The sequence below is a fragment of the Pocillopora verrucosa genome, chromosome 4, assembly GCF_036669915.1.
Source record: "Pocillopora verrucosa isolate sample1 chromosome 4, ASM3666991v2, whole genome shotgun sequence".
In the NCBI taxonomy this organism is placed as follows: Eukaryota; Metazoa; Cnidaria; class Anthozoa; order Scleractinia; family Pocilloporidae; genus Pocillopora; species Pocillopora verrucosa.
The window spans coordinates 12,949,255-12,975,744 of NC_089315.1; the positions used below are offsets into that span (position 1 = coordinate 12,949,255).

Below are 26,490 nucleotides of genomic sequence, written 5' to 3' on the forward strand. Positions count from 1 at the left end.
AAATCTATGCGCCCGGACGGGCGACCGCTTTTCTTTTCCAGTCGCCCGAGACCAAATGTTAGTCGCCTGAGGCGACCGGGCGCCGCTAGAGCACAGCCTTGGTATAGTTACATGAATGTCTTACAACACACAAGAAATGAGTGAAATCCGTGTTACAAGCAAAATCGACCGGACCGCTCTTACAGAGACACTCTCTTAAGCCATCACCTAAGGCTACGCCAAGATGATTTGACGAAAAAAGACAAACCAATTAGCGTACTTAACGAGGGAGGAAAAAGACTTAACTTAGACTACTATAAAACAGGTGCATTTGTAGGAAGGTTACATGGGAATCTGGAGGCATCTTTTCCAAAAATATCATCAGGTTTCCCCTTCTCCCCTCTTCCCCACTATCTTCAACCGCGGATTTCTTAATATTAGAGACTGGTCCATTCCGATAATGCAAAGAAATAAACCATATCCTTTCGCGAATCATCTTCTTCAGGTCAAAAAGGCTTACAACCAGTGAGAATCTAGAATTTCCCATGCCAATAAATTAATTTTTTCTCAGGGATTTGACTCAAAGGAAAATTTGTCTTTGTTTCACTTAGTTTCACCGAACTGATCATAACAAGGAGCATTCTCGCTTTGAGCATAACATATGCTGAATAGAATCTCTTGATGCATTGATGATCAGAAAATTAAGAAGGGGTGGATATGTCTCGTTTTTAATTTACTTCACGTTTGAACTAAGCCATCTATTATTTATTGCACAAAGGTGCCTATTCTTTAATCCTTGTTTACTTGTAAATTATTATTTAAAAACAAAAAGTGCTAAAGTGTTGTTTTAACAATCTAGTGGATCCTCATTCAAACAAACTGGAGCTTCAGCTGAAAGTGAGAAATAACCTTGCGATATTTTCTACTTTCTTTCTCTATTTCCTCGCAAATCAAACAACTTTTGAAAGTCCAATTTTAAGTACGCCTAGAATTGAAGCATTTTAACCATATTTTTAAATTTGCATGTTGGCTACAGCTGTTTGAAAAGGAATCACTTGAGATAAGTGTAACTTTCGACGCATAGAGAATATCGCAGTGCTTCAGAAAATGCTTTGCGCAACAGGAGTTGATAAGTTGACCTGTTAACGCGCTCTTCAGGCAAATTTACCCATAATTGTACATAAGTATAGTTTGGACTGATTCTTACCTATAAGAAGAAAATTCGTTTCCTTTGCTCGTCCAATCCCGACTACAAACGTTTCCAATGCGTTTCAGCATTAAATAGGCCGGTAATATCCTCTCTGGATTTAAGCGATGTTTTTCTTGCTGGTTCTTAATGTGGGGCTGTCGTAACTACTACCCTTAATTGGATCGCAATCGAATGAGATAGCTTCGTCTGTACTTCGCATCATAATGAGTAACTAATTGTTAATCATCATAATGATTAACTAATTGCACTGAACCCCTATTTCTACTGGCTAACAGTTGGCTTAAAGTTTATTCCAAAATTAGATCTGTGGTAATTTTGCAGCCTCGTTAATTCAAGATAGCACCTGCAAGGAGCTTTTTATTTAAAAAAAGGAGAGTTTAGAAATATAAACATTTTTGGCAAAAGTGTTGGAAAGAGAAAACTTGTTAAAAAATTTCAGTTAACTTCAAACTAAAACGCTTCCTTCGAGCTATTTTTTATCTTTGATAGGAAAAAATTGAGTTTCTTTGGTTTCACAACCTGTTTCGTGCAAGATTCTATAATAAAGATGTCTGTACAATAATTATTTCTAACAGCAGGGTGATTAAATGACTTTGACGAAACGTCTTTTCGCTGATGCATTGTCAGTAAATATTTGACCATTAATTCTACTGTGAGAGAACACAAATTACCTCCGCGGCAGAAAGTGAATTTATGATGAAATTTCATATCAAAGAAAGTGAGGAATTTGTGGAGAACTAGACCCTGTGAGCAGGGTAACTGGGATACCTGGATGGTACTGGATCCGTGGAATCAAGTGTAGTGATACTACGCGTGTCGGACTAGTATACTGAAATAGTGAGCTCAAGTCTGGCCAAGAGCATACACCTGTCTCAAAACATAGGCATGCTATGCACGCAAGAGTTATTTTTTGTAGGGTGGGTGGATTACTTGATTAATTGTAAGTCTACTACAATATTACAAAAGGAAAGAAGATTATTAACGCGGGAAAAAATGAAAATGTCGAATTACCTCACACAGGTATTTTGTGGTAGGTTATGTGTGTTGTGCGAATAAATGTAACCAAAAATAAACTGTATTGGTGCCACAGATACCTGTTAGTACAAAATGTAGACAGCAGACTGCAGACCGGATACAAAATATAGACTGCAGAGTGGGTACAAAGTGCAGACTGAGAATCTGAAGAGTTTTTACGTCTGGTATATAATAACATGTCATCTTACAGCTTACCGAGCGTCACGCAATCGCTTTTCCGCGATCAGCCTTCACGATTATTTGCACTATTGTGGAAAATTCCTGGCCCATTTCTTGATGAAAATCGATCGTAATATAATTTCAAGCCTTCAACATAGTTGGTTGGTGTGATGTCTGTACAGATTTTTTACCAATGTAATAAAAGTAGATGACGTGAATAATAGTGATGGTAAAGCAAGCTTAAAACGGCAACAATCGCCAGAAACTACAACGGATACACAGGGTATGAGTAAGTTTTATCGATTTTACGAGAAAAATCTTCATATTTCGAAATATTTATCGTTGTAAATCGACCATATTTCGTTCCCTATTCCTTATAACGTGTTCAAATTTTCAACGGTTCCTAGCATAACTTACTCTGAGTCACACAACGCGTGACGCGTTCGTGAATTAATCGTTGGCTTTTTCTCGAGACGTGACCTTGGGTTGCCTGTGACAAGACAATTGAGTAAACAATACTTGACATAAAAACATTATACAGAAAAAACACGGGATTTTGGATCATGTATTTATTAAAAAAGAATATCCATACAACTACAATGAAAACAAATATAAGATTCACCTTTCTGATCGTGAAATTAATACCATTCGCACTGTTATCGTAGCTACGTTCCCTGGCATCAAGTGAATCCAACATGGCGTCTTTCTTCACAAGGGGAGTTACTACATCACGGGCGACGAGCGGGGATAGAAAAAACGACCCAAATACGAGTGGTCAGCGGTAAAACAACTTTAATACTTCATATATAGACAGATCATTTGTAGTATCAGGAAACAATCGTGTTGTAAAGCCGAAGTGTAAACAGTCTACTTCGCTAAATAAAATGTTAAGCAATTCAAAAGTGTTGATTGTACATATATCTTTTACTGCTTTAATAAACAGTGAAGGCATCGGTGGCATCCGAAAAGTACCAAGAAGAATTAAATGTACGTTTTGTAGTTGCAGAAAACAATCGTGTTGTAAAGCCGAAATGTTACCAAGTTACACTTCGCTACTTAAAAAAATAAAACAATTTTCCTCAAGCTTTAACTGGAACAATACTTTTAATGCTCTATTAACCAACGGAAGCATCGGAGAAGGCATTGGTGACACCGGGAAAGGCATCAAGAAGAATGATATTAACGTTATGTAACTTGTTGTGTGACGAAAAAAAGGTATCTTGACTTGTTCAAAGCATTAATCACAGTTGGCTTCCTTTTCACTTGAATTTTGTATCCGCAACCTAAGATGAGAAATTTAAAATTTCTATCAGCTGAAGTTCTTTTACTGCACATTATATCTATTCAATCACCCCCAATTCACGTGGAAAAAAGGCAAGTAGGAAAACACTGAGCTTCGAGAAACAGCCATGTTAAGGCTAATGTATTTACCATTCCTTAAATATTTATAATCAAGACCACTCGTTTAGGAGACGTTTTCTCAAAAGATCCACACGTGCAAATAATTCTGTTTTCCGTTTGAAATGTTTTTCTTCCTATTCAATTGAACAACTGACTTAGCGTTTAAGCCGAGAAAAAAATCACAAAGTTTGAATTCTGGGATGTTGTCCACTGTTGGTTCCATCAAGTTACGATTCTGCACCATTGACGCTCGTGAAAATCTATCTACTACCAAGGACTGTATTTCTTATCTTACAAATTAAGGTCTGTACATGACATTAAGTTCATCATCTGGTTCATTGTTATAGTCAGCTTTAAAATTTAAACTCTACTTGTACTGACAAGAAGCCACCCTAAGGGCAGGTGAAATGTTGCGTAAGCGTCTCTGCGAAAGGCACATCCAGACAACTTGCATGGAAAAACTGGCCACAGCTATCGCACCCAAGCCAATCTTCTCCATCGTCGTCTTTGCAAATCTTACAGACCGCGGTATTTCTCCTATAATTGAACAAAAGATATGGGACGTCAAAGAGAGTGTTGCGACGTTTAAGAAACAATGGTATTTGACACCATCAAAACTTACCAATCAAGGTCATCATAACACGAGCCAAATATGACAGACGTTATTCTTTCCCTTTCCATGTCCACATCGTAACTTCCATTGATATTCAACCCCTCACACAAACACCGAGCAAACTTAAAACAAACAAAGAGAAATTTAATACATTCGAAACCAGGAAGCAGTCCTATTAAAGTGAGCTTTAGCAAGTGATTATGCTACTCACAAGACATACAATCACACCACAGTTATAGCTATCGGTCTGTGTGTAATGTAGTGGTTCAACACATAGCCATGACTTGCAATTCCATCCCGTTTTGAGATCAGCAACGGCACTGCAGAGTCAAATAAAATACAGCAATTACATAAGTATGTTTTGTCTGCATGCATCAAAATAAAAAGGAAAACATTGAGTTGAAAATATTTCACCTGATGTCATCGATCAGTTCTATCAGTTTGCTCTTAGGAACTGAGTTGCTCAAAATGGTGTGTACACGCCCATTCATGGGATCGAAATAATATCTGGTTTTCTGCTTTCGACCCAGAACCTTTAAAACATAAGCAAGAGAGCGCTTAAAGATTTATTTATAATGCAAAGTCCAGTTAAAAGGTTCTTGATTAAAGTGCGTTTATATTAAAAAAGATTATTATCGTGAGGTCCTAACCAGAAGTGTCCAGTGATTTCCCAGACTTGTTCATGGGTATAAATATTTTAGAAATCTGGGTAAAGTTCTCTCCTGACCAAAGCAAGCGAGTGCTGGAATGTCGCTTTACCATTTCAGCCATAGTTTTGTCTGCCACAAAAATATCTCGGTGGATTAAGGTCAGGCGCCACAGAACTGCTTCGATAACCTTTGAAAAAATGAAAAAGGAGAGCATTTCATGGAGGAAAGTTGTATGGAGAAGACACTCTATGTTAATAAAAAAAAAGCACCTTGTCCACAAGCCAACCAGGCTGAAATCCCGCTATTGCACTGTTAAAGTTTATATTTCTTTTCGCAACCTCTGGATGGATCAACCGGAAATCATGATACTTTTTTTTCGTCACGCACGTCACGCAGCTAGCTACAAACCATATATATAATTATTCTTGGTGCCTTTCCGAATGCCACTGACTCCCTCTTCGAAGCCTCCATTGTTTATTAAAGCAGTAAAAGATATGAGTTCAATCAACATTTTTGAAAAATTTCTTAAACTGTGAAGTAAACTGTTAACATTTCGGCTTTACAACACGATTGTCTCTGGAACAACAAATTATATGTCTCTATATGAAGTATAAAAGCTGTTTCACCGCTGACCGCTCATATTTGGGTCGTTTTTTCTATCCTCGCTCGTCGCCCGTGATGTAGTAACTCCCCTTCACAAGCAGTTTGCATCCATTTGAATTTTGTTCTTCAGTCTCACGGTAGTAGTGTAGTTCAATAGATTGCATAGAGTATATGCAGTTTGGTTTCAGATTTCAGATTTTGCTTTATACAACGAGTTAACGTTTTCAACTAAGACATTGGCATACTTAGCATACAAGACATAGAAGGCATTCAATGCTTTCATGGCTTTCAAGCGTTCGCGATTCAGTCCGTTCCAAAATTACCGCTCAATAACATCTTTTTGTGTGGATTGGCCGCGAACAATACGACTTGTGTATGCGTCTATAAGTATTTTGAGCGTTTGCGCCATAATGCTCCAGATGATCGTAATCCAAACACGTTGAAATACAAAACGACTAACAAAAGAATTTTATGGGCAAAAATCTCGTGTTCGTCATGTGACCCGGCCCTGTCCATGCATGACAACGTCAATCATCATCAAGATAGCACGCGTGATCAGCATGTGAACACCTCATTGGATCACAGTTAGTTGTCATGGTGTTGAGGGCCCAGTGACCTCTGGGTACTATTGCGCAATTTTTCCATTTTGTGGCGGAGGAAAAAAAAAAAACTAGACCCTGTGAGCAGGGTAACTGGGATACCTGGATGGTACTGGATCTTTGGAATCAAGTGTACTGATACTACGGGTGTCGGACTAGTATACTGAAATAGTGCGCTCAAGTCTGGCCAAGGGCATACACCTATTTCAAAACATAGGCATGCTATGCGTGCAAGAGTTCCTTTTTTGTAGGGTGGGTGGATTACTTGAAACATTGTGAGTGACGTCTACATTCTTACAAAAGGAGAGAAGAATATTAATGTGGGAAAGAACGAAAATGTCAAATTACCTCACTCACAGGTATTTTGTGGTAGATTACGTGTGTTTTGCGAATAAATGTAACCAAAAATAAACTGTATTGGTGTCACAGATACCTGTTAGTACAAAATGCAGACAGCAGACTGCAGACCGGATACAAAATATAGACTGCAGACTGCAGAGTGGGTACAAAATGCAGACTAAGAATCTGAAGAGTTTTTACGTCAGGTAAATAATAACATGTCATCTTACAGCTTACCGAGCGTCACGCAATCGCTTTTCTGCGATCCGCCTTCACGATTATTTGCAGTATTGAGGAATATTCCTGGCCCATTTCTTGATGAAAATCGATCGCAATATTATTTAAAGCCTTCAATATAGTCATATTACTTTGCGCGCGAGTTGCTTGGTGTGATGTCTGTACAGATTTTATCAACGTAATAAAAGTAGATGATGTGAACAACAGTGATGGTAAAGCAAGCTTAAAACGGCAGAAATCGCCAGAAAATACAACGGATACACAGGGTATGAGTAATTTTTATTGACTTTACGAGAAAAATGTTCATATTTCGAAATATGTATCGTTGTAAATCGACCATACTTCGTTCCCTGTACTATTCCTTATAACGTGCAGTTCCTCTCGTAACTTAACACCGAGTCACACAACGCGTGACGCGTTCATAAATTAATCGTTGGCTTTTTCTCGAGACGTGAGCTTGGGCCGCTTGTGACAAGACAATTGCGTAAACAATATTTAACATAACAACATTATACACAAAAAAACACAGGGTTTTGGATCACGCATTTATTAAAAAAGAATATCCATACAACTACAATGAAAACAAACGTAAGATTCACCTTTCTGATCGTGAAATTAATACCATTCGTACTGTTATCGTAGCTGCGTTCCTTGCCATCAAGTGAATCCAACATGTCGTCTTTCTTCACAAGCAGTTTGCATCCCTTATAGCTATGTTCTTCAGTCTCACGGTAGTAGCGTTGTTCAATAGATTGCATAGAGTATATGCAGTTTGGTTTCAGATTTCAGATTTTGCTTTTTACAACAAGTGAACATTTTTCAACTGAGACATTGGCATACTTAGCATACAAGGCATTCAAGGCTTTCATGGCTTTCAAGCGTTCGCGACTCAATCCGTTCCAAAATTACCGCTCAATAACATCTTTCAGTGTGGATTAGCCGCGATTAATACGACTTGTATATGCGTCTGTAAGTATTTTGCGCGTTTGCGCTATAATGCTCCAGGAGATCGCAATCCAAATACGTTGAAATACAAAACAACTGACCTAAGAGTTTTATAAGCAAAATCTCGTGTTTGTCATGTGACCCGGCCCTGTCTGTGCATGACAACGTCAATCATCATCAAGATAACACGCGTGATCAGCATGTGAACACCTCATTGGATCACAGTTAGTTGTCATGGAGTTGAGGGATAACACGCGTGATCAGTATGTGAACACCTCATTGGATCACAGTTAGTTGTCATGGTATTGAGGGCCCAATGACCTCTGGGTACTATTGCGCAATTTTTCCATTTTGTGGCGGAGGAAAAAAAAAAAAACTAGACCCTGTGAGCAGGGTAACTGGGATACCTGGATGGTACTGGATCCGTGGAATCAAGTGTAGTGATACTACGCGTGTCGGACTAGTATACTGAAATAGTGAGCTCAAGTCTGGCCAAGGGCATACACCTGTCTCAAAACATAGGCATGCTATGCATGCAAGGGTTATTTTTTCTAGGGTGGGTGGATTACTTGAAACATTGTAAGTGGTCTACATTCTTACAAAAGGAAAGAAGATTATTAACGCGGGAAAGAATGAAAATGTCGAATTACCTCACACACAGGTATTTTGTGGTAGATTATGTGTGTTGTGCGAATAAATGTAACCAAAAATAAACTGTATTTGTGCCACGGATACCTGTTAGTACAAAATGTAGACAGCAGACTGCAGACCGGATACAAAATATAGACTGCAGAGTGGGTACAAAATGCAGACTGAGAATCTGAAGAGTTTTTACGTCTGATATATAATAACATGTCATCTTACAGCTTACCGAGCGTCACGCAATCGCTTTTCCGCGATCAGCCTTCACGATTATTTGCACTATTGTGGAAAATTCCTGGCCCATTTCTTGATGAAAATCGATCGTAATATAATTTCAAGCCTTCAACATAGTCTTCTTACTTTGCGCGCGAGTTGGTTGGTGTGATGTCTGTACAGATTTTACCAATGTAATAAAAGTAGATGACGTGAATAATAGTGATGGTAAAGCAAGCTTAAAACGGCAACAATCGCCAGAAACTACAACGGATACACAGGTTAGGAGTAAGTTTTATTGATTTTTCGAGAAAAATCTTCATATTTCGAAATATTTATCGTTGTAAATCGACCATATTTCGTTCCCTATACTATTCCTTATAACGTGTTCAAATTTTCAACGGTTCCAAGAATAACTTACTCTGAGTCACACAACGCGTGACGCGTTCGTGAATTAATCGTTGGCTCTTTCTCGAAACGTGACCTTGGGTCGCCTGTGACAAGACAATTGCGTAAACAATACTTGACATAATAACATTATACAGAAAAAACACGGGATTTTGGATCATGTATTTATTAAAAAAGAATATCCATACAACTACAATGAAAACAAACATAAGATTCACCTTTCTGATCGTGAAATTAATACCATTCACACTGTTATCGTAGCTACGTTCCCTGGCATCAAGTGAATCTAACATGGCGTCTTTCTTCACTAGCAGTTTGCATCCATTTGAGTTTTGTTCTTCAGTCTCACGGTGGTAGTGTTGTTCAATAGATTGCATAGAGTATATGCAGTTTGGTTTCAGATTTCAGATTTTGCTTTTTACAACGAGTTTACGTTTTCAACTAAGACATTGGCATACTTAGCATACAAGACATACAAGGCATTCAATGCTTTCATGGCTTTCAAGCGTTCGCGATTATGTCCGATCCAAAATTACCGCTCAATAACATCTTTTTGTGTGGATTGGCCGCGAACAATACGACTTGTGTATGCGTCTATAAGTATTTTGAGCGTTTGCCCCATAATGCTCCAGATGATCGTAATCTAACTACGTTGAAATACAAAACGACTGACAAAATAGTTTAATGGGCAAAAATCTCGTGTTCGTCATGTGACCCGGCCCTGTCCGTGCATGACAACGTCAATCATCATCAAGATAGCACGCGTGATCAGCATGTGAACACCTCATTGGATCACAGTTAGTTGTCATGGTGCTGAGGTGCTGAGGCCCAATGACCTCTGGGTACTATTGCGCAATTTTTCCATTTTGTGGCGGAGGAAAAAACCAAAAAAAACTAGACCCTGTGAGCAGGGTAACTGGGATACCTGGATGGTACTGGATCCGTGGAATCAAGTGTAGTGATACTACGCGTGTCGGAATAGTATACTGAAATAGTGAGCTCAAGTCTGGCCAAGGGCATACACCTGTCTCAAAACATAGGCATGCTATGCATGCAAGAGTTATTTTTTGTATTACGTCTGGTATATAATAACATGTCATCTTACAGCTTACCGAGCGTCACGCAATCGCTTTTCCGCGATCAGCCTTCACGATTATTTGCACTATTGTGGAAAATTCCTGGCCCATTTCTTGATGAAAATCGATCGTAATATAATTTCAAGCCTTCAACATAGTCTTCTTACTTTGCACGCGAGTTGGTTGGTGTGATGTCTGTACAGATTTTACCAACGTAATAAAAGTAGATGACGTGAATAACAGTGATGGTAAAGCAAGCTTAAAACGGCAGAAAGCGCCAGAAAATACAACGGATACACAGGATATGAGTAAGTTTTATTGATTTTACGAGAAAAATGTTCATATTTCGAAATATGTGTCGTTGTAAATCGACCATAATTCGTTCCCTATACTACTCCTTATAACGTGCAGTTCCTCTCGTAACTTAACACCGAGTCACACAACGCGTGACGCGTTCATGAATTAATCGTTGGCTTTTTCTCGAGACGTGAGCTTAGGCCGCGTGTGACAAGACAATTGCGTAAACAATATTTAACATAATAACATTATACACAAAAAACACAGGGTTTTGGATCACGCATTTATTAAAAAAGAATATCCATACAACTACAATGAAAACAAACATAAGATTCACCTTTCTGATCGTGAAATTAATACCATTCGTACTGTTATCGTAGCCACGTTTCTTGTCATCAAGTGAATCCAACATGTCGTCTTTCTTCACACGCAGTTTGCATCCACTATAGTTATGTTCTTCAGTCTCACGGTAGTAGTGTTGTTCAATAGATTGCATAGAGTATATGCAGTTTGGTTTCAGATTTCAGATTTTGCTTTTTACAACAAGTGAACGTTTTTCAACTAAGACATTGGCATACTTAGCATACAAGGCATTCAAGGCTTTCATGGCTTTCAAGCGTTCGCGACTCAATCCGTTCCAAAATTACCGCTCAATAACATCTTTCAGTGTGGATTAGCCGCGATTTATATGACTTGTATATGCGTCTGTAAGTATTTTGCGCGTTTGCGCCATAATGCTCCAGGAGATCGCAATCCAAATACGTTGGAATACAAAATAACTGACCAAAGAATTTTATAAGCAAAAATCTCGTGATTCGTCATGTGACCCGGCCCTGTTTGTGCATGACAACGCCAATCATCATCAAGATAACACGCGTGATCAGCATGTGAACACCTCATTGGATCTCAGTTAGTTGTCATGGTGTCGAGGGATAACACGCGTGGTCAGCATGTGAACACATCATTGGATCACAGTTAGTTGTCATGGTGTTGAGGGCCCCAATGACCTCTGGGTACTATTGCGCAATTTTTCCATTTTGTGGCGGAGGAAAAAAAAAAAAAAAAAGACGACAAAAAAACAGAGGCATTTTATGACTGGGCTACCACAGGTATCCCAGTAAAAAAAGACGACAAAAAAACAAAGGCATTTTATGACTGGGCTACCACAGGTATCCCAGTAAAAAAAAGACAAAAAAACAAAGGCATTTTATGACTGGGCTTCCACAGGCATCCCAGTAACTAGACCCTGTGAGCAGGGTAACTGGGATACCTGGATGGTACTGGATCCTTGGAATCAAGTGTAGTGATACTACGGGTGTCGGATTAGTATACTGAAATAGTGAGCTCAAGTCTGGCTAAGGGCATACACCTATTTCAAAACATAGGCATGCTATGCATGCAAGAGTTATTTTTTGTAGGGTGGGTGGATTACTTGTGGTCTACATTCTTACAAAAAAGAACGAAAATGTCAAATTACCTCACACACAGGTATTTTGTGGTAGATTATGTGTGTTGTGCGAATAAATGTAACCAAAAATAAACTGTATTGGTGCCACAGATACCTATTAGTACAAAATGCAGACAGCAGATCGGATACAAAATATAGACTGCAGACTACAGAGTGGGTACAAAATGCAGACTGAGAATCTGAAGAGTTTTTACGTCTGGTAAATAATAACATGTCATCTCACAGCTTACCGAGCGTCACGCAATCGCTTTTCCTCGATCAGTCCTCACGATTATTTGCACTATTGTGGAAAATTCCTGGCCCATTTCTTGATGAAAATCGATCGTAATATAATTTCAAGCCTTCAATATAGTCTTCATACTTTGTGCAAGAGTTGGTTTGTGTGATGTCTGTACAGATTTTACCAACGTAATAAAAGTAGATGATGTGAATAACAGTGATGGTAAAGCAAGCTTAAAACGGCAGAAATCACCAGAAACTACAACGGATACACAGTTCGCGACTCAATCCGGTCCAAAATTACCGCTCAATAACATCTTTTAGTGTGGATTGGCCGCGAACAATACGACTTGTGTATGCGTCCGTAAGTATTTCGTGCGTTTGCGCTATAATGCTTTAGGTGATCATAATCCAAACACGTTGAAATATAAAACGACCGACAAAAGAGTTTTCTAAGCAAAAATCTCGTGCTCGTCATGTGACCCGGACCTGTCCGTGCATGACAACGTCAATCATCATCAAGATAACACGTGATCAGCATGTGAACACCTTCACCCTCATTGGATCACAGTTAGTTGTCATGGTGTTGAGGGCCCAATGACCACTGGGTACTATTGCGCAATTTTTCCATTTTGTGGCGGAGGAAAAAAAAAAAAAAAAGACAAAAAAACAAAGGCATTTTATGACTGGGCTACCACAGGTATCCCAGTAAAAAAAAGACAAAAAAACAAAGGCATTTTATGACTGGGCTACCACAGGTATCCCAGTAAAAATGGCAAAATTGTCCGGAGTTAATGAGACAGTGCCAGCATCCGAAACCGGACGAAAATACCCGAAATTGATGGAATCGGTTGAAATCGGACGCGACTGTTCAAAATCTAACGGAGGCGTCTGAAAGCGGACAGAACTGTCCGAAGTTAAAAAACGGATGGAAGGGTCCGAAATTAAAAGGAAGGGTTCGAAATTTGAAGAGACCAATCGAACTCAGACGGACCCTATACGAAAGTGTCCGAAGTCGTACGAACGTGTCAGAATTTAACCTAACCAGTGTCCGAAATAGGACGGAAACGCTCGAAATCAAACGGAGATCTATGGGTCGCCCATTGTATAAGACGTTCCGTTCATAGTGCCTCATATTTTGTCTGTCTTTCTGCATAAAATGAACTCGTACTCGGAATTTATTTTTTTCCTTTCCTGATTTGAGTGCTTTTTTATTTCTTTTAAAGATTAATACATATTCATGTCCATTTCTTTGATGAAAAAAACTTTTTTGCCTGAGTAAGACTAGTATTTTCGGCGTCTTTTATAAAGGGTCTCAACGGAATCAATTTTTGCCCTAAAACGACCAAAAAAGTAGCTGTTAGGCGCAAAAATTCGCCCGCAAAAATTCGACCGATACTCCTATCGGTCGATATACTTGGAGGTTCACCGATACTTGACCGATTCTTCACCGATATTTCACCGATGCTTCACCGGTACTTTACATCGGTCGATACTCGACCGACACGCGACCGATAGGTAAATGTTCTAGTATCGGTCGATATATCTACCGATAGATTAGTCGATACATCGGTCGATAGTATTTAGTATCGGTCGACAGTATCTAGTATGGGTCGATATGTCGGTCGATAGTATCGGTCGATATATCGGTAGATAGTGTCTAGTATCGGTCGATATATCGGTCGATACATCAAACAATATATCGACCGATATTTCGGTCGGCAGACAGATGTTTCGGTGGATATGTATAGGTTCATACAATTCGGCGAATACACACCAACACCATACAAGGTTGACAGTATATCTCTAAATCTGCCAACATGCCGATATAGTAGTGCACATCAGGGATACCTCACCGAGTATCGGTCGTTTATGGAGAAAGAAAACGCGAGAAACCCCAATGGCCCACAGCAATTGATTAACGCTGTTGTGGATGGATCCCGCTTTTAATTTTTTTTTGTGGAAAATTAACAAAATAAAACAGAAAAAACAATCTCTCATTTTCGTTTATTTTTTCCTCTTCAGCAAACTTAATTAACAATGGACAATTAACAAAATAAAATAGAAAAAAAACAAAATCTGACTTTGTTTTATTTTTTACTCTTCAGCAAACTTAATTAACACACAAACAATGAGATAATGTACTATCAATCTTAGTGCATACTTATTGCTTATAATTTTTCGTAGCAATCTGATGGTCATCATGCTTAGGAAAGGCATAAACAATAAGATTATGCTGATTTTGTTGTACGTTTTGCTGTTGTTTTGACCCATGGCACCCTCTCAACGCAATAAAGGAAATAGAAAGGATAAATTTATTTTTACTAGACAATAATGTATGACAATTGCAACTGATTCCAGCAAGTGAATCAGTGATCTGGTGAATTACTTCATAACCTAGACCTGCTCTTTGAAAACTGAACATCCTGTTGCTTGAAAGTTGAAAGTGCCTGGTCCTTTAATTTGAAATTTAGAACTGGGCCATAAATCCTATTACTTTCAGCTGGAAATTTAGATATACGACAAAAGAAGTTTTTTACTTATTGTCCATCTGATCACGTTGATTTGTAACGACTTCAAGGAAACGAGCGGCTCATTCCCTTGAATTTGTTACAAATCAACGTGACCAGATGGACAATAATGATACTTTTCAGTTGGACTACATATGAACAGAAATTAACGGTGCTAGGTCATGCTAAGAATTTGTTTTATAGTGGAAACAATATTTGAAATTTGCCAGAAACCGATTATGCCACTGGATGGGACAGTTAATTTGTTAGTAAATAGGATCTAAGAAAAGAAAAGTAAAAAAAAAGTTTTCCAAGGAAAGATTTACGTATTTCTCCTCTAAACATAGGTTAATGTTAAGCTGACGTTTAGGGTAAGAGACAAACGACAGGCATGACCACGTGACAATTTTGTTCTTCGTTGTCTTTAACGTAAAGAGTATAAGGTTTTACGATGATGGAAAACGTGACTGGGATTTTTTGTTGTGATGCATTAGTCGTGTGCTATCATATTATTTTCTTTTCAACATTTAACATTTGCCTCGTGTTAACTATTTACGGCAAATATTGGGAAAAAATGTCAGCGAAAAGTGCTTTTTAAATTAACATTGTAACGCAAATTATCACAATATAGTGGACATATGTACGCGAAGCAGCTAAGCAGCCTTTTTTCGTTTGACGTAAACATCCAACTCAACCAGTCTAACATTAACGAAACCAAAAGCAAATGGTACAGCTTATTTGATCTAAACTGCTATGTGGTAAAGAACGCAAGAAACTACCGGTTTTAAGCTCATCTCAACTAATCTTTTGTATTGTAAAAATCCTCTTTAGGGTAGAAAGGCAGCAGTTTGCCTTCTCCTTTCATCTTGTTAGCTTGAGCCCGATACTCTTTCAAGGCTAACCGACAACTCTTTTCAATGCATTTAACCGACGCTTTGCCGCTTTTTCCCGATTCCTGCTGTACAACTGTTTCGTACTTGTCAGGGTCAATTATCTTTAACTCACATATTCCTATGTAGTCTCTTAAAGTGTTCCTAGGCACACCATATTCCCTCATTGCCTTGGTAAGGGAGCACTTCTTCTTTGCCAAGATGTCCAGGACACCCTCATACCTTTCGTGGTGGCCACTAAGGTTGAGGCCTGTAATTAGTCCTTAGAAACAGAATGACATTAAATTGGCGGTGGCGGCTTGCTACAGTCTTGAGGGGTTACGGACCTAAGAAGGGCCCGACTTTTAAACTCTTTAGTACACTTCAAATACGATATTCTACGGCCAAAACCTCACGGATATGCGACATTTGCGACAATACAGAGGTTAATAAATAGCCAAACTAAACAACTGAGTATTTAAGGGGACTGGGCCCTAACAATCTTAACAGTTTCAACAGCTTTTAACTCAAAATCTGCAGTATGACCCAACTTTTGTTCCGATTGAACATCTGTAGGAAAATGTTTTTCTTTTTCAAAAATACCCGCCGTCTTACATTCTTTTAAAAATATTTGGCCGTGGATGTGTTTCTCTCCTATAAATTAAATTGGTTTTTGAAACCGCTGACGGGAGCAATATGCATGCCCTTTATTTGAGCGCACTAGTCTTACATGAAGCCATGCCATTTTGCGCGCGATGAAAAGCGGAAAAATTAACACTCTTTCGCCTGTTGTTTATCTTTCCGTACGTACACTTTAACGATTTTAAACTGTCACCCGCGGGTACCGTTACGCAATCTCTTTTTTTAACAATGTCTTCGGAAATACAACGAACTCACATGTAGCAATTATGCAAAAGTTGTGCACAAGAACAGATTCTTTTACATACCTCTAGACTTTTTTGGGGCAGGTTCCTTGATCTCTTCGACACTATCATCACTCTGGCGGTCTTCATTCTCGCTATCACGTCGAGCCACACTATCCTTATTTTTCTTTAAGGCAGTTTGCACACGCTGGTTTTCGCCCACTACATCTGCAGAATATAAAATAAACCTTAAGTTTTGTCTGGGACCAACTGAGGGTCGCAGTGGACGCAATCCTTGGTTAAACGTTAACACAGAAATGTAACCATGCATTTAGTCGTTTAAAAGCGCATAAACACCACAAAAATAGAAGATGATAAACTTGTGGTATATTGCCACTCCCGTTGGCACACAAAATGCAAAGGTTGACTAGTAGCGTTTTTTAAGTAGTCATATGTCTGTATTCAATCTAAAGACTACTTATTTTTCATCTGCCCATTTCTATAGTTATTTAAGTTAAACCTACACATAGTTTTAAGATTACTGGAGACCCTCAAGGGTGCCTTCCGGGAAAATATTCTGTGCGCGCTACTTTAAAGAAAACCACGGTAACATATATATCATTGTAAAGCTAATAAACTGTAAAATCCGAAAATATCAATACATTTTAACATTTTTGTTTTGGTAGGCATGCACCAGCCTTAAAGCGCAAAGCTAACCGTACTTTCCATAACTGAATTACCAGCCTTCGCATTATCGCAGACATCCGAGCAGACTGAACTATATCACTCAGGCTTTTTCGATATTTCTATCCGTTGCTTAGAAAATCCCTTTTGAATTTGGGTAATATAAGATTTTCTGATTGTTGTTACTCGCTGGGACGTCGGTAAAAGCCTCGCAAACTTTGGTGCGCTAATATCTGACGAATATTTTGGCCAAGTTTAATTAAAATTCTATAAATCTACATATCGTGCACGCAAAAATAAACCTCGAGTTTTCTACCTCGGAAAAAAATCAGAGTTTACGCACTTCGCTGAAGCGGTTGTCAGCTCGGCCATGCAGCCAACCAGTGAAACGCAACTCAGAACCCCCTAGCGAGTCTTGCGACAAAGAAGTATTGACCGCTCCCGGGAAAGTTTTCGCAATGATGTGACACTGTTTAAATTTACAGGGGAACATTACAACCGAAAAAGAGAAGTCTACCGCAAAAAACTCATCAGCTTATAGACCGATTTAAGAGGGCAAGGAGAAAAGAGAAACGATAGCAGAGTAGCCTTTGAACAGGCCTAGTCGGCAACCCGGTCGAAGCCCAGCGTTCGGATATCTGTACAGGGGCAGATCTAGGGGGAGGGTGCAGGGGGTGCGCACCCCTCGCTGACATGACCTGCGGCTTTCTAATACAACTGGTGTTTACGTCCAGTCACCAATCAGCTTCGCCATTTCTTAGTGGTGCACCCCCTCCTAAAAAAAATCCTGGATTCACCCCTGACCATACATTAAAACTAAACGCGCGATTCACGCTTCGTCCGGTTTTTTTTACTAGAATATAGGGATAAAAAACAGTCTTTGAAGCAGAGGAAAGTAGTGTCTGAAACACGGCTGCCATGTCAGATATCAGCGATTAAATTCGCCAGCAATTCCGCGGCAATCCAATTCGGTTTGTTTTGCCAGAAGAAGGCAGCGACAAAATTTGCTTATGATTTGCGCTCACTGGGGGAGTGCTCAATTAAGATATTGTATTTATTTTATTTTATCACCCGAAGAACGTCTGCGAGAAAAAACTATTCCGATATGATTAAAACACGATTTTAAAAATAATTTCATTCTTCCTAATTGTCTCCATGTCGGCTTGGTTTAAGTCTTCTCTCAGTTCTTTTCCGCAACAAAGGAGGTATGACGTAGATTAAGGAACACGTGAATTCAGACTGCAAGTAAACAGATCTGGAAAAATTACCAGAAAGATGCGTTGCGGCAAAAACAAGATGCGAACACTCACTACTTTCATTTGTTTTGAACCGAGAAGAGAGTTGAAAATACGACGCGCAGCGGAGTATTTTTGACGAGATTCGAGGTGTTTGGATAGCCGATGAAAGACTGTCTCGAGTGTTTGATATATCTTCTGAGTCGAAACAAAAACTAAGGAGTAAATGGAGAAGTAAAATAGTCAAAATCTATGCTAATTAAGACCGGGTATCCAAACCTCCTTCACGGTTATAATTTCCTTTGTTTAAACTTGATGAATTATTAATGAGTTTGAGAATTGCAATTCAACAAGCGCGGACAACACAACACAGGACGTCACATGTTAGCCTATTCAGTGGCCAGGTGTATCGTAAATCTGAGGTAGCCAGTTGACAAAATCAACAAAATCGATAGAAAAAATGAAGTCGATAGAATTTAGTTAAATATATCGGAAACAGGGGTTTCAATAGAAGCCGGTTACCGGCGGTCTACCGCCGCCTGTAGGACCTCTTAATGCAAGCGGTAACAAGCCCTATGCTCCCTAGTAATTCTTTCTTAGCGCGCGCTTGATGTATGATGTGGTGAGAAGTTGTGACATGAATTACGTGCTCAGTGAGGATGCGCGGAAACAATGGGCGCGAACTTCCTTTACATAAGTAAAACTAGGAATGGTAATGACCTTATTTTAGAACTTAGAATGCACCAAGCGCGCTTTTTTTTTTTTACAAAGGTTCATTTATTTTTTAGAATTCCTTTAATGTAATATAACTTAATTTTCGTGTAACTTGCAATTGTTTGAATAATTCTTTTAATGTAACTTTTTACTAGCCTTTTACAATTTATCTTTTACACAGGACCTGCATCGATAGCAGTGTTTTCTTTAAAACTGATGCAGCAATCATGTATAATAACTGATTCCTCTAAAATCTTTCTGTTTGAACTGGGTAGTACTGTGTTCTTCGAGAGTGCTCATTATTTAGGAAACAAGGAAAACTAGAGAGAGGCTTACATCCGGGGGTCGTTGTAATCGAATGAATTTTTCTGCTTACATGTAGGTGGGTCTATAACTGGGGAGGGATTATAAGCGGGGGAGGGGTTCTTATAAACAGTGGTTTACGTTTTATTAAAATTACATCGCTAACATGTATGGTTTAAATGCCAGTTTAATACAATAAAGGGGAGGATCCAGGAGTTCTTGAAAGGGGGTTGTCGGATACGGGGCCATGCTCCCCGAAAATTATCCGGATTTTACCCTCTACAATGTAACTTGACAATCAATCGATTGGTGGAAGTGAACCAACTACGTATAAAACAATTTTATCATATTATTTTTATGAAGAGTTAAATAAATAACAAGAACATACTGTTCAAAGAGGGGGTTGCAACGCCCTCAACCCCTCGCTTGGATCCGCCTCTGTAATATCTTCTCATTATAACCTACGTAGCCTTTAGCTTTTGCCTAACGCTTGCTGTTATTGTTGTTGTTGAAAACGTTTTATTTTCTATGAAAAGCAAACATTAAAGTACCGGCAAAAATACGAGTTACTTCAGAATTTTTGGTGAAATGTACATCAATTAATTCTAAAGGGTTAAAAAGACAATCGTTATTGAGTGGTCTGTTATGTTGGTCGATACTCAGCCGTTACTCTACCGAGTATATGGAGAACTTAAAAGAGCAAATGGGACTGGCACTAGTCCGAGAATGGTGCATTGGATGGCGACAAAACGCTACCAATGAGCATTCAGATATTTGTTAACTAACGTTCCCTCCTGGACGTTTAAGCGAACAAGATATTGATCGAGTATCGACCGATACTTGACCGACAGTCGACCGATATATAACCGATAGTTGACCGATATACCACTGACAGTATCGCGGTCGATATGTCGACCGACACCATGAGTATCATTAAGTGGACTATCGGTCGATACATCGGTCGATACTGGACCGATATATCGACCTGTTCTCGATCGAGTATCGACCGATGTATCGGTCGAGGCCCCCCATAAGATACATGATCTCTTATGATACATGATCCAAAATTTTTCTTTTGATCATAAAAGAAGGAAGTTAATGGATAGCAATAAAATGGCCAGAATTTTAACCGCTAACTGAAAAAGCCATCACCCCATTCAGATCCTTATGATGTTGTTTTTAAACCGGGTCTGAGAGTCGATTGATTAGAAAACCCGGGTAAACAGAAGATGAAACAAAACGGGTACTGCAGTTTAAGCTAGTTTATGCCAGGAGCTCCACGACTTAACACCTTTATTTTTGTGTTGTTATGTTGCATGGCTGCTTAAACGAATGCCCAGATTCGATTGGTCAATCAGTCAAATCATGATCTTAAAAAACAGTTACGGTACGTCTGCTTTGGTTTTCAGTGTCGAACAGTTTTGACAATGGTGTAGAAATTTGTTACAGCGCTCTCATTCGTATTTTGACATCGAGAATGTTTGTTGAAATTTGTTCACACGTTTCATAGGACAAGAATGATACTTTGCGTTGCTCTTATTGCTTTGCTCTTATTGCACTCTTCATTATAGCTTAATTCGGGCAGCGAGATTTACCTCCTCTAGCTTTTAAACATCTAGCTATACTTAAAGTATACAGACCTATTTAGCAGAAAAAAGCTATTCAAAGTCTACAGAAGCCCATTACTCCTGAAGTCTTTATATATGAAACAAGTAAAACTGATCGGAAAACTTAACAATGCAATTGATTTTGAAAAGATCACTACCCTTATCGGGCTTTGATAAAGAACTGTAACTTTTTTGGGGCTTTTTAGGTTGTAAATCAACCATGTTCAGAATGGCACGTTGGCGAAATGACGTAATTACTATAATTAAATGACCGGCTTTTTCTGGTTGTGGATCTGGTTTTTGCTTATAAATCGTGGAGTGGAATTTTCCGAATTTACTTTAGTTTAGCTTTCAACAAAGTGATATGCATTCTTCTTCCTTCCGAAAAAAAATTATGATAAAAAGGGAAATCAAATGCCACAAATTTTTTTGAACGGAAAAGTTAATTTTTAAACCTAAGTCCTGGTTACCTAGCAGCGAGGCGCGTTGGTTGCCCTATGTCAACCGTTAAACAATGAAGAGAATATTATTTTTGATCAGTTATAATTTTACTTCTCTTTGGTGACGGAGACCGGTAACTTTTTTTTTTTTGTAGCTACTACTGCTGTTAAATTTTTCTCCTTTTATTTCAAGCCAAAAAATGCAATGTTTTAAAAGTTAGTCAGACATACGGCTTGAAACTACCGTCCCCGAGTGGATCGAAAATAAATTCTTATTACCACGGGGTTGTCAAAATCATACTTCGCGTTCAAATTGACCGTGGAAGTCAAATTCTATCGAGGTTTAAAGAAGTAATCATAATTGCACATTGTTTTTAACACAATTCGGGTCGCAGTTGAGGAGTAGAGGCTCCTTACGTAAGGAAAACTGGTAAATATCGAATGTGGATTACAAAATAGTAAATGCTGCAGAGAAGATAACAGTGTTGATATTGAAAATGCGGCAAGTCTGGGGACGCTCAGTATGGCAACTGCGTTCGAATTGTGCGACTTCGAACCTGCTCGTCGTGTTGTGTTTATTCGCGATATTTTCAGCTGTTTCGGGCCAAGATTCATGTAGTGTTGGACCTTGTTATCCTTCTCCTTCGGACATTTCAAAGTATTTTAATGTTACGGCGAACTCAACTTGCGATAACCCGTCAGAGCCATACTGCGTTAACTTGGATTGCATTAACGTTTGCAACGCATTCGACGATAATCTTGCACATAATGCCAGTCTTGTGAAGGACGATTTTAGCAAAAACACTTTCTGGAAGTCAAAAAACTACGAGTTTCCTGTGGTTCTACAGCTAGGGGTTCGAAGAACTTTCATGCTGTATCAGTCTGTGGTTACTTTTTATCACGAGTTACCGGCTGCAATGTACCTTTTGAAGTCAAATGACTCTGGAAGAACATGGAATCCCCTAACCTACTTTGCAACGAACTGTACAAAATATTTTAATCTACCAGAAACGCCAGAGAACGAAAGAGAGGGTTTGAAAATTCAGTGTTTCAAAATAGACACCGCTACAAATCTCAACAAGCAGGTAAGCTTTTTTGATAGGACATATTTATTTTGTAGATGCTGCCGTTGGGATTAGCTCACTGTTGTTGGTACCATAATTTCGTTGCTTTATAAAGTGCCACAGCAATGGTGAATTATTTGAGCAATCGTTGTTAGATCAACCACCTGCAGATAGAGAGTGTGTTTGAAAGAAGTGGTTACTGCGTTTACTTCGACTTAAAAATTGTGGTTGCAGAGGTACCCGTACCTGTTAATCGAGGCACATTATACCAAATTGATGCTATTTATGTCGGAAAGTTGCTTCACCTTTATTTAATAACCTTTGTGTTCAACAATCTGTGACAAGTTATATAAAATGGTCAATTGAAAGGAACCATGGTTACTAACTTCCTCGTAAACGCAAAATCTTTGGTTACGAATTGTTTACTGAACCTTTACCATTTCTATGGCCTAGTTTATACGTCGCGCTACAGTCGAATTTAATTCAGACGAATTTAATTCAAGGTCCCACAAGCAATTAAATTCGACGATAGCGCGACGTCTAAAACGAATTAAATTCGTCTGGTAAATTAAATTCGTCCTAGACGTTTTATCCGTCTTGGTAAGACGGATAAAATATCGATAAAGCGTCTTCAGTTTTAACGTCGCGCTAGCTTCGCGTCGAATGAAATGCATACATTTTCTTAATGTATTTCAATTTATTTTGGCGAGCCCGCAGCGACCCGTGGCGAGCTTTTCAAGTATTCCGCATGCGCAGAAATTCCTCTTAGGCACTTAGGCGCGAGTTTACGTTGTAGTTCATAGCCATGGCGCTTTGGAGGAAAAGTTTGTCATTTTCTTGCAGTAATTGTGAGAGACAAACGAAGTATTCTTGTATAACGTGTGGTAAAAGTGTATGTGTTCGATCGGAATGTTCGATTCCTGAAGTTAATGAAGAAGCTATCGGCTGGCAACCAAATAAACGTGTTGGGTATTGTATCAAGTGTGCTCTTTGTACAGAAAAGCTTGTCAAAGATTGTCAGAGCGAAGTGGATGACAAAGACCATGGTCAGAGGGATCTTACAACATGTATTCGCGAAGAAGAAGAAGAAGAGTCTGATTTCATCGAGGAAGGTGAAATGGTGAGTTCTGAATGTGGGAAAAGGAAAAAAAGAATTGGGCGGAGAGCGACTTGGAAAGAAGATCACATCACTGATATGGTAAATATCATTGTTAATGATGACCAGCTGGTCAAGAAACTGATATTTTGCAATACTAAGAAAGCAAGCAACACTGAAGCTTATGAGATGGTGCGGAAACGGCTGAACGTCGAATACAATAAGACCACCGGGAGTGATTTTCCTTTCCAAGTGCAACAAATGAGAAATAAATTTAAGTCATGCATTAGTACGTGTAAGCAGATCTGCATGACAATGAAAACTGCTTCAGGTATTGAAAGGTTTGTTGAAGAACGGGGATATGGTAAATGGTTTGACCTTCTTTATGTACTTGTTAAAACTAGAGATTCATGTCAACGAGAAAATGCATGTGAACCCTCTGTACATATTGGAAATGTAGACAAGCAAGATACCAGCAAGAATGATCAAGAAGTTGATGGTGATGATGATGACTGTGCAAGCACTTCATCCAGCCTTATGGATAGCAGTGGAGAAGTCCCATCCAAGGGTAAACGTTTCTTGGCAAAGAAACCTGGCAAAAGCTGTTGAACTTCTTCAAAGTACTATTGAGAATGATCCCACTAAAGAACTTTTGCAAATTTTAAGGGAAGATATGAAGCAGTCTAGAGAACAGGAAATGAGGTACTTCCAGTTGATGTGTGGCCTACTAACACCCAACAGCAATCCAAACATGCAACCCCATGGTAATTTCCATCCTTATAGCAGTTCTTATTCTGATGATTTTCATCATCAAAGCCATAATTTTGCACAACAATCTGTGTCCAATCCCAGAGCTAGCAGCAGTCACCCAAGCACCCCATCCTTTGGGTACACACCATTGATGTCATCTGCTCCAAAAAATGATGAGCAGTCTCTCCTACATCACGTTCAGTCAACTATGACTTGAAAAGGACAATCTGGTATTTCACAGTTGTACCAATTTTGAAAGGGTCTTGGCATGAACTCTAACATTTTAAAGTTATTTTGGAACTACTTTGAAAAGAGCCTTCTACACCATGGTCTTGAAGTGCCTATAACTCAAATAATCTTTTTCCACTAGCAGAAATCTCAATATTGCACTGATATAATGGTTCAAGAAGTGTAGCATTTTGTTTAAATATTGGTTTTTTAAAAGAATTTGCAAATTAAGTCTGTTTTTATCTCAAACTTTAATTTTTGGCAGCAGAGGTATTAATAATATTACCTGAGTTCCCATGTAGTTTCTTTGCACTGAGATACCACCATAGGTAGTTTGGTATGTTTTGGTTGTCAAGATATGATCCTCAATAATTCTCTGTTTAATGTTTACTTTGTGGTTATGAGTAGTCAAAACAAAAACTTGTGCAATGGAAAACAAGTACTTCTGTGTCCTCAAGTCTACCCTTCATATAAATGAGCCTAAATACATCTCATCTGGTGACAGTGTAGATACCCTTTTAAAGTTGTTCCCTCAAAAACATGAAAGGAACAGGATATCATAATGTGTATTACTGAAATGTACATTATGGTTTACAAATCATTCAAATGTTGTGTTTTACTTTGAATCTTTTTGTTCATTTTTTATATCCCTTTGTTAATTTGTTTGAGATTATATTACAAAAGTTGGAAAACAAAGGAAAATAATATGGTGAAAGAATCAATACATTTCTTTAACAAGGGAAATAACAACTGAATAACAGTATTGCAATTCTCATCATAACAGTGTTTATCTCATGGTACTGTATATAATGTCTGAAAAATATACAGTGATGCAACGTAATGTCATATATTAATAGTATTCCTTGATCCAATGACAACCACACTCTGAATGGGAAAGCAGAATCTCCCAAAATCGTCGGGTAAACCTCGGTACCTTCAATGACTTGAGAAATTGATGGTATGATGTTCTTTTCAGTAATGTTGTGCCACAAATCAGTGGACTGGAAAATGATGGAATCGTGTGAATTTCCTTAAAAACCAACACTTACCCAGATGAAACGAACCTGTGCATCTACAATGGCCATTAATACTATTGAATAAAAGTTCTTAAAGTTATGATACTCTTTACAGGCTTTCAGACCGCCAGGAGGGCACTGAATGGGGATGTGGCACCCATCTACAGCACCCCAGCAACGGGAATTGCCAAAACGCTGTCATATCCACCATTTTCTCCATAATATTCTGTTTGGTGATTGGAAAATGCGCTTGCACCGAAGGTTTCCACAGGTTTCTTATGATCGCTTCACATACTTCCTCTATGATTTTGTGAACGGTCGTCACACCAAGGCCAAACAGCTCCGCAATGGTGTATAGGTAATCACCCTAACCCTAACCCTAAGCCAGCCTTTCTTTGCCAATCTTTCTCAATATCAGGTCGAAGACTCTTCAAAATTAAGTTAAACGTATTCCTTGATAAACGAAAGGTTTTCTTAAATCTTCCTTCATCATAGGACGCCCAGACCAATTCCCACCAACCTGTGTTTTTATGACTGCGACGACAACTGCGAGGTCTTCGAGCGCTAATTTCATGGGACTACTGATAATTATGGCGAACATTGATTCATCCTGAGGCAAAATGAAAGCGAGTGATCATGATCTTTACGTTAAACAAAGTGCAAACTTGCACACGTGCCGATCAAGAGCAAAATTTGAAATGAACAGAGTCAGAATAATATTTCTTTTAAAATGCAGTTCTTCTTTCAGGTGTGGTGAAGTATCGTGTGTTACGGTATAATCTAACCGACAGAAAATACACTACAATCTTCTTAACTCAATTACTTTATTGAACAGCAAGTAATGTTCTTAACAAGGAGCGCCTCCAGTACAATACTTAGCGTTAACAAACTTAACTAAGCCCACCACAGTCTATATCCCAGCTCACCACTAACACAATCTCACTGCTGTCTCCAAAGGCCCTTGAAATAAGCAATCTTCCGCTGTAACTCTCTCTCGGTATAGCTTTCAAAACAGTCG

At 38.8% G+C, this 26,490-nt stretch overlaps 3 protein-coding genes and 1 pseudogene across 6 annotated transcripts in view; 2 read left to right on the plus strand and 2 right to left on the minus strand.

The window, feature by feature from the left end:
- The window catches only part of LOC131795973 (uncharacterized), a 17,728-nt gene extending 14,640 nt beyond the window's left edge, over positions 1-3,088 (minus strand). The window contains exons 1-2 of one of the 2 annotated variants that reach the window (XM_066165286.1): positions 3,006-3,088; positions 2,801-2,873 (exon numbers count right to left, since the gene is read on the minus strand). The gene's annotated coding sequence lies outside the window, so the exon portion shown is untranslated. Of the gene's footprint in view, positions 1-1,186; positions 1,328-2,800; positions 2,874-3,005 lie in introns of those variants that run through there. The other variant, XM_059113611.2, reaches the window with a different exon arrangement.
- Positions 3,089-3,194: 106 nt separating this feature from the next.
- Positions 3,195-26,490, minus strand: part of LOC131795974 (uncharacterized) — a 123,564-nt gene continuing 100,268 nt past the window's right edge. The window contains exons 2-8 of one of the 3 annotated variants that reach the window (XM_066165289.1): positions 5,681-5,739; positions 5,048-5,234; positions 4,812-4,930; positions 4,609-4,717; positions 4,407-4,519; positions 4,166-4,321; positions 3,197-3,666 (exon numbers count right to left, since the gene is read on the minus strand). In XM_066165289.1, coding sequence (XP_066021386.1) covers positions 4,177-4,321; positions 4,407-4,519; positions 4,609-4,717; positions 4,812-4,888 — 444 coding nt within the window. In that variant the 5' untranslated portion in view covers positions 4,889-4,930; positions 5,048-5,234; positions 5,681-5,739 and the 3' untranslated portion in view covers positions 3,197-3,666; positions 4,166-4,176. Of the gene's footprint in view, positions 4,322-4,406; positions 4,520-4,608; positions 4,718-4,811; positions 4,931-5,047; positions 5,235-5,316; positions 5,526-5,680; positions 5,740-26,490 lie in introns of those variants that run through there. The other 2 variants (XM_059113615.2, XM_066165288.1) reach the window with 2 other exon arrangements.
- Positions 21,655-22,723, plus strand: LOC131795956 (netrin-1-like). The gene is made up of 2 exons (XM_059113594.2): positions 21,655-22,403; positions 22,553-22,723. The coding sequence occupies exons 1-2, from the start codon at positions 21,816-21,818 to the stop codon at positions 22,721-22,723; spliced, it is 759 nt and encodes a 252-aa protein (XP_058969577.2). The 5' UTR covers positions 21,655-21,815.
- Positions 23,578-24,445, plus strand: LOC131800063 (uncharacterized; annotated as a pseudogene).